General features: G+C 44.0%; 2 protein-coding genes across 2 annotated transcripts; one reads left to right on the forward strand and one right to left on the reverse strand.

The window, feature by feature from the left end:
* The first annotated feature begins 2,821 nt into the window (after window positions 1-2,821).
* Window positions 2,822-3,763, forward strand: LOC102002073 (olfactory receptor 1361-like). The gene has a single exon (XM_005349227.1). The coding sequence runs from the start codon at window positions 2,822-2,824 to the stop codon at window positions 3,761-3,763; it is 942 nt and encodes a 313-aa protein (XP_005349284.1).
* A 2,385-nt stretch (window positions 3,764-6,148) lies between these two features.
* Znf200 (zinc finger protein 200) lies at window positions 6,149-6,709 on the reverse strand. The gene is given in 3 exon segments (XM_013347030.1): window positions 6,149-6,225; window positions 6,228-6,493; window positions 6,495-6,709. Coding segments are annotated over 3 exon segments (558 nt in total).
* Window positions 6,710-8,847: the final 2,138 nt, after the last annotated feature.

Here is an 8,847-nt window from a genome sequence, read left to right on the forward strand (position 1 = left end):
TTTATTTATTTATTTATTTATTTCATAGGGTTTTTCAGTGTATCCCGCTAGGGATATGTCTTGGAACTCACTCTGTAGACCAGAGTTCAAGGTGGTCTTGAACTCAAGACTCACCTGTCTCTGCCCCCAGTGCTGGAATTGAAAGTGTGCACCATTAGGCCTGGCTTCTTTCCCTAAAGTCCTAATACTGTCTACCTTTGACCCCATGCTCTATTTTTCCTCATTCCTTCTCTTCTGCTCTTCAACTTCCACACTCTGTATGTGAGTATTTACAAGTTTGCCAATTATTTATTTATCTGGTTCAAATTTGTTAAGCTCATTTAGTGGACTGATTATTTCAATTGTTTACTTCCCAATTCCATAATTTCCATTTGGCATTTCCCCATATTTTTGTCTTCTTATTCCCTGTTTGAGTTGCCATTGTCTTCATACTTTTATTTGCTTATTCAGTCAGCTCTCCTTTCCATAGGTCAATGTTTTACCATGGCTACTTTGAAGTATTTTTGTTAAAGATGCCCAGGGATCTCATTGCTGCCTCTTGCAATAAGATCACAGGCTGGCTGCCACACACATTTGGTGTATATGTGGATGCTGGGAATCTGTACCGTGGTATTTATGCTAATAGAGTATTTAACCTACTGAGCCAACTTCTAAGCTGGCAAAAGTAAAGATTTTTTTGTTTGTTTTTTGAGACAGGTTCTCACTGTGCAGTCCAGACTGGCTTCAAACACACAGGAATCCACTTGCTTCTGTTTTTCAAGGGCTGGGATTAAAGGCATGTGCCACCATGGCAAGCAAAAGTACTGATTTTTGGTTATAAACTTTAGATAATTTCAAACATATGTAAGAGCATACAGCACAGATGTTCAAAGCACATAGATTCAAGAATTAACTAACAGCCAATAACATTTCATCTATGCCCCTGAATTTTACTCTTTTATTTTATAATATTAGTGTGTGACATGCCCAAACTACATATTCATTATCATTTTTCTTTATTTTTAAAAAGATTTATTTTATATGTGAATGTTTTTCTGCATATTCATGCATGCGCACCACGTGCATTCCCAAGATGAGTAGAGAGTGTCAGATCTCAGATTACCTGAAACTGGAGTTATGGATGGTTGAGAAACACCATGTGAGTGTTGGGAATGGAACCCAAACCCTGGAAGAGCAAAAAGTCCTCTACACCACCGATCATCTCTCTAGCGCCTAGTGTTTCTTTTTCTTTGTTATGTTTTTGTTTTTATGAGACTGAGTCTCGGTATAATAGATCAGGGTAGCCTGGAACATGGCCGCAATCTTCTTGCTTTAGACTCCAGTGTGTCTGGATAAGCATATGCTATCCCTTTTCTAAACTCCTTTCCAGGATGAGTTAAGAAAGATACGGCTTAGATTGTTGATTGATGAATAGAAATGAAGACCTCTCAAGCTGGGCATTAGAAGTAGCATGAATCCTAAATCAGTAGCCCCAGGATTCCCTCCAGCTTCTTTCTCCTCTCTCGTGTTTACCTTGTTTTTGCTGTCACCTCTAGACATTTACTTGTTCTCCTGGGAGTGAAGCAGGAAAACACAGTGAGCTTCTAGCTGTGCATGGACGGGACAAGCCACACTGAGGCTGGCCTACCAGTTCTCTGTCCCCAGGCTAGCTTTCTAAGTCCTACCATGAATCCTGTCTGGAAGGGGTGGGAAGATAAATGAGGCTGGTGAAGAGCCTATAGATTTTCAGAAATGGATGACTCACCGTGGGCTGGAAGACAGCCCAAAGTAACCTTCAGTCACGGCAGACTACACATTTTTTGCTTTGCCCTCTTTGTACTTTACATCAAATGTTTTACGGGATCAAACCCGACCCTGGAAGGCCAGTTGCTCCCTTCTGTACTTCCAGGGCTTCCTATCAGCATGTGTACCACAACCCTATGTGGAAAGAGGATGTTCGCTCTGGTAACACAATACCTCCAGTTTCTGTGCTGAAAGGGAGACTCTGGACCAATCCTCCAAATCTACTAGCGTAGTTAACTAAGTTGATGAAGCTCTCAGGGAATTTCTCTAGGGCTTCTCCCCACAGTGATTTCCTCATCCCCAAATTCCAACTTCGATGATACACTCCATCATTGCGGGTCAGTGGGGACCAGGAATTTGGTGGCACAATACCTTTCTGCAGATCTTTAATGAGATGCTTAGGGAGTCTGTACCCAGTGGGATTAGATGCTCTGGGAAATACCTGCCTAATTCTCCCAAACCTCCTTCCAGCACAGAAAGCTAAGACAGTGATCATCCACTCTTTGTGTATTCCTGAGACCTTCCCATCCTTCCCTGGAATAAAGGACACTGTTGCCCAGAAACTCCAAAGTGGAAAACAGTAGAGCTGGCCTGTTCAGGTATTTTCAGAATAGGAGAAATGACAGCATTTCTTTAGAAGCATGAGCTGTTCACTCTCTTCCACAGAGAGAACAGCAGGAGGAGTCACATGTGCAGCTATTGGAGCTTGCGATCAGTACAATAACTGCCTGTGTTTCTCCTTGAGCTGCTAAGGGGTGGGAGAGACTGGGGTGTTACCAGAGGTACATATAGTTGCAGGGAAGGATGGTGTGTGTGCATGAATGCTTTTTATGTTATATTCCATAAAACTGAAAGGGTGGACCTTGGAAGCTAGCACCACGTAAAACTGGGATTTTTAAATTGAGTGTGTAGAAAATAGGAGTGGATCTTAATTCAGAAACCATAATGCAGTCTTAATATAAACCTGGTTGTAGCATCCAAACCTGCAGACGGCATTCTCACCCATGTCTGTTCTCTGTAGTTAGCTGGGCTCAGACTCATGAGAGGCAGCAACCAGTCGAGTGTCTTTGAGTTCCTCCTCCTGGGACTCTCCAGGCAGCCCCAACAGCAGCAGCTCCTCTTCCTGATATTTCTCATCATGTACCTGGCCACTGTCCTGGGGAACCTGCTTATCATCCTGGCCATCGGCACAGACTCCCGCCTGCACACCCCCATGTACTTCTTCCTCAGCAACCTGTCCTTCGTGGATGTCTGCTTCTCCTCCACCACTGTCCCCAAGGTTCTGGCCATGCACACACTCAGGAATCAGGCCATTTCCTTCTCTGGGTGTCTCATGCAAATTTATTTCCTCTGTGTGTTTGCTGTTATGGATAATTTCCTGCTGGCTGTGATGGCCTATGACCGGTATGTAGCCATATGCTACCCCTTACACTATACAACAAAGATGACCCATCAGCTCTGTGCCTTCCTTGTGTTTGGGTCATGGGTGGTAGCCAGCCTGAATGCTCTGTTGCACACCCTGCTCATGGCTCGGCTCTCATTCTGTGCAGACAACACCATCCCCCACTTTTTCTGTGAGGTGTCTCTCCTTTTGAACCTCTCCTGCTCAGACACACACCTCAATGAGCTAATGATTCTTTTTGTCGCCGGGCTGTTAATGATAGCCCCATTTGTTTGTATCCTCGTCTCTTACATCCTTATTGCTTGTGCTATCCTGAGAGTCTCATCCACAAGGGGAAGATGGAAAGCCTTCTCCACCTGCAGCTCCCACCTGGCTGTGGTCTGCCTCTTCTATGGCACCATCATATCCCTGTACTTCAACCCCTCCTCCTCTCGCTCAGCTGGGAGGGACATGGCAGCTGCCATGATGTACACGGTGGTGACCCCCATGCTGAACCCGTTCATCTACAGCCTGAGGAACAAGGACATGAAAGGGGCTTTAGGGAAAGTGCTTACCATGAAATTTTCATCTTCTCAGTAAGGCTAAGAAAATCATATTAAGAAGTAATTTCCAAGAAAACAATTTTTATTCTACTATGTGAAGCTTAACATTTTTTGTTAGAAAAGCATCTACTATCTCTTGGGCGAATAAAATCCCTGCTGTAGACCAAACAGGTGAAAGATGGGAAGTGGCTTGGGATGGAGCTCAGCTGTAGAGTGCTTACCCAGCATGTGCAGGGCCTAGGGTTGATTCCTAGTCCTGACAAAATAAATATTATTTTAAAGATTTAAAATGTGGGTGTGCCGTGTGTGTGGTTGTCCAAGGAGCTAGAAGAGGGTTACAGGTGTCTGTGAATCACCTGACGTGGGCCCTGCAAACCAAATCTGGGTCTGGAAGAACAGCAAGTGACTGCTGAGCCATCCCTCCTGCCCAGTCAAAATGCTTCAATCAAACCCCTTCATTCCAATCATGAGTGCCCTCCTGACAAGAGGAAATGCAAACACACACCTACCCTTTACTCCCAATTGCCAGAGCAGAGAATGCACATGCCTGGAGAACAGGTGGAGCTGCACCTGCCTGGAGAACAGGTGGGAGCTGCACATGCCTGGAGAACAGGTGGGAGCTGCACATGCCTGGAGAACAGGTGGGAGCTGCACATGCCTGGAGAGCAGGGGGGAGCTGCACCTGCCTGGAGAACAGGTGGAGGTGCACCTGCTTGGAGAACAGGTGGTGTTTCACATGCCTGGAGAACAGGTGGGAGCTGCACATCCTCGGAGAATAGATAGACGCTGCTAAAAAGAAATAACAAGCTGAGCTGCTTTGGGTAATGTCAGGAAAGAACTGGGGACTGTTGCTTCAGATGAGATATTGTTATTTAGGATGCTTGTGATTGACTGGCTGTCTTGGTGTATGCCATCTAGAAGAAAGGAATAGATAAAGTGTGAGCTCCAGCCAAGAAGCAGTACCATTCATACCAATCACCTTGGAGCACTGGCTGTGGGCCATTTTGTGGTCAGGGAAAAAAAAATATATATATATATAGTTTTTGTTTTTTGAAGCAGGGCAGCCCTGGCTGTCTTTGAACTCACTTTGTAGACCAGACTGGTCTCGAACTCATGTAGATCCACCTGTCTCTGTTGGGATTAAAGGCGTGTGTCAACAAGTCTGATACAGGACAATATTCTTCATGTTCTCAGCAGTCATCCCAGAATAATCTTTTGTGATGTCACAATCACAGAGACCTAACTTGCTACAGCTGTTCTATGAAATTCTGTTCATTGGGAAAACTCCAAACTATGTCCGCCCAGCTCCTAGGTGACAATGCTAAGCTTCAGTCTTTAAGGTGAGCACATCTGGAGAGGAGACCCGGCCCAGCAAGGTGATCCCAGCTATTCATCCATTCCTTCCTGTGCAAGGCTGATACCCAGACTATCTTTAAAAGAACTGCTCTCTTTCACTCTGGTTTCCAATTTGTGAGGTTTGTTTATAGGATTCCTTTAGTGCTTTTAAAATCTGAGATTTTTATGTATGAATGTGGATGTTTTGCCTGTATGTACATCTGTGTATCATCTCTGTGCAGTTCCTGAGGAGAACAGATGAGGACATTGTGTCCTCTGGAATTGGGGTTATAGGCGTTAACTACTATGTGGATACTGGGAGCCAAACTGGGTCCTCTGAAATAACAGCCATTCTTCCAGCCACTGGGCCGCCTCTCCAGCTCCGTTATTATTCTTTTAATGTCAACCGCGATTTCTGGTACAAGTGTTTCAGGTTCATGTGTTACAGGTCTGGTTGCTATCGGGAAGTGGTGGGACCTTTGGGGGGGGGGTAAGGCTTAGTGCAAAGAAGTCAGGTCATAAGCAGATCACTAAGGAGACATAGGACTCCCCACTCCTCCTTTGTCCTCCTTTGCTTGTAAGGATCCCATGAGGAAAACAGACCCCCTCCACCCCAAAGATCCAAAGCAACAAGGTCAAGCAACTGTGGACTGAGAGCCTAGACAATGAGTCTAAATAAACCTTCCCTCTTTCACTTGTATCAGGTCTTTCCTTACAGAAATGGAAAACTAAAGGCCATTCGTTTCAGACCTCCCTGCTCAGATGTGCACTTGAGGGCAGGCATCCCTCTTGCCGCTCTTGCTTTATCTTGCAAATGTTAGTACACTAAATTTTATTTGCATTTTTGGAATGTCTTACTTGACATTTTTTCTTTTGACCCATTCATTTAGAATTGTTCTTCAATCATAAATTGTTTGGGTTCTTAATTCTTTGTGAAACTTTTCAGGCAGAGGCAGGCCCTTTCCTGATCCCAGCTCTGCTCCTGGGGCTGAGAAGCTGAGTGACAACTGACCAATCTCCCTTCTCCCACTTCCTTGTTGTTGTTGCAATGTGTATGATCTCTCAGCTCATGATTCTGCAGATGAAACTACAAATTCTTCATTTTGCGGGAAAAAACTACAAATTCTTCATTTTGGGGGAAAAAAACTACAAATTCTTCATTTGGGGGAAGGTTTTCCCCCATTTTGGACACTAAAATATTTTCTCCCCTACATGAATTCCTTCATGGCGACTCTGATGAAAATTCTGATCAAAGTTTCTACCACACTGAGAACAGGAATAGGGTTTCTCCCCTGTATGGATTCATTTGAGCTTATTAAGGTTTGTTTCATGATTGAATTCTTTTCCACAGTGGCTACAGTCATAGGGCTTCTCACCAGTGTGAATCCTCTGGTGGGAAATAAGAGAAGAACTTTTGGGAAACTGCTTCCCATGCAGGACACCTACTCAATGTCTTTGTTTTCTCATCTTGAAAAAGTGTAGTAATATTAATGTCCACATATTTTGAGACATCTTTCAGTGGAGAATTATTTTCAGTTGTAACTAGAAGGCTTCTCAGTTTCTTCTGCTGTGGAATGGGTGTGTTTGCTCTTTCTTCTTGGCAAGCTGGAGGTTGCTCAGAAACCCAAGAACAACTCACTGCATCCATATCTGAAGAGTTCCTCTACAATCTTGTTTCTGAAGATCTTCATCTCCAAGATTACTCTTGTTGCCTGTTGAAATAGAGAATGTTGAGTTCTGACAGCTCGGCTAGGGAAAGCCAGGTTTCTTATGAAACAACAACCTTGATGAGCCATAATGAGGGACGCCTGTAATCCCAGTATTTTTGCGACACAGGCAAGAGGAATGCTGTTAAGTTCAAGTCCAGCCTGGTCTACATAGTGAGTTCCACCTAGCCAGGGCCAGACAGCAAGACCTTGCCTTGAAAAAAACAAAAGACAAGACAAGACAAAACAACAAAAGCAACCAACCAACCAACCAAAAAATAATAAAAGTGGCTGGATATGGAGATACTAGCCTTTAATCCCAGCACTCAGAACAGAGAGGCAGGGAGACCTATAAATTTGAGGCCAGTCTGCTCTACATAGCCAGTTTCAGGATAGCCAGGGCTACATAATAATGAGACTCTGCAAATAAATAAACCAACAAAGTAATACAATAAACAAACATTATTTTATGGTCAGAAATGTAAGGACTAGCAGAAAATCACTCCCTTTCACTCACACTAAGCATGGGGTGATTACAAAGAAATCCTCCTCCCACAGGACAAAAGCACAGCCTCCTCTGAAAAATGAGTGGGGCAGCATTGGAAGACGCCATGTTGTTCTTGTTCTTCATGCAGACTACAAGTCAGCGCTTATGGACTCTCTGCAGAGCAGAACCTAAGCACTAGGAGCTGACGGGACACCAGGAGTCCAGCAATAAGCTGGCTGTGGGGTGAGCCGCTGCCAGACTCGCACTACAGCACGGGGCAATACTACAGTATTCTACGCAAGGAAAAGCTAGAAACAATTCAAATGCCTGCCTAGCATGAACAAAGTCCATCTGAGCGTAGCTTCCCACACACATAAACAGGGCATGGAGGCACATGCCTGTAATCCCAGCACTCAGGACATGGAAGAAGGGGACTCAGAAGTTCTAGGCCAGCCTGGGAGACATGAGATTTTTCTCCTTTAAAAAGAAAAGTATTTTAAAATCAGGAACTGGGTGCTGGAGAGATGGCTCAGAGGTTAAGAGTACTTCCAGAGGACCCAGGTTCAATTCCCAGCACCCACATGGCAGCTTGCAGCCGTCTGTAGCTCCAGTTACAAGGCTTCTGATACCCTCACATAGATATATATTCAGGCAAAGCACCAATGAACAGTAAATAAAAGTAAATTATATATATATAAAATAAAGGAACTGTAGTTCAGTGATAGAGTGTTTGTTGACCATGCACTGGCTCTGATCCCCAACACAGAAAAAATACACTTTAATCCTGGTTGAAGGGATTAAAACTTAATACTAACTTACTGGATCTTCTTATTAGGAAGGGAGTTGAATTTTATCATTTCAGTAACTATGAAAATGGCCATAAGATTTTTCTTTTTTAAAAAAATATACATATTTTATTTTATCTGTGGTAGTCTGACTAAGAATGCCCAATGGGAACATAGATTTGAATGCGCAGTTACCAGGGAGTGGCTCTATCGGAAAGGATTGTGAGGATTAGGAGTTACAGCTTTGCTGGAGCAGGTGTGGCCTTGACGTGTGTACTGGGGCTGGGCTTTGATTTCAAAAGCTTATTTCAGGCCCACACTCTTTCTCTCTATCTACGGATCAGGATGTAGCGCTCAGCTGCTGCTCCAGTACCTGCCTGCATGCCACCATGCTCCCCACCATGATGATAATGGACTAAATCACTGAAACAGTAAACCAGCCCCATTGAATGCTTTCTTTTATGAGAGTGGCTTTGGTCTTGGTGTCTTTTCACAGCAACAGAGCAATGACTAAGAGAATATGTATAGGTATTTTGCTCATATGTATGTTTGTTCGTGTGCCATGTGGGTGCCTGGTGCCCATGGAAGTCAGAAGAGGGCATTGTATCCCTTAGAACTGTAGGTATAGTTGCAAGCCACCATGTGGGTGCTAGGAATCAAACCGAGGTCCTCTGCAAAAACAAAAGCTGTTACCTGCTGCGCCACTTCTCCAGCTCCCTTACTAGACTTTTTTTTTTTTTTTTAATTATGGATGCACATTTTTTGCTTGGCTTGTTTCTAGCTAGCTCTTTTTCTTTTCTTTTTTTTT

Source organism: Microtus ochrogaster, chromosome 7 (assembly GCF_000317375.1).
Source record: "Microtus ochrogaster isolate Prairie Vole_2 chromosome 7, MicOch1.0, whole genome shotgun sequence".
Taxonomy (NCBI): Eukaryota; Metazoa; Chordata; class Mammalia; order Rodentia; family Cricetidae; genus Microtus; species Microtus ochrogaster.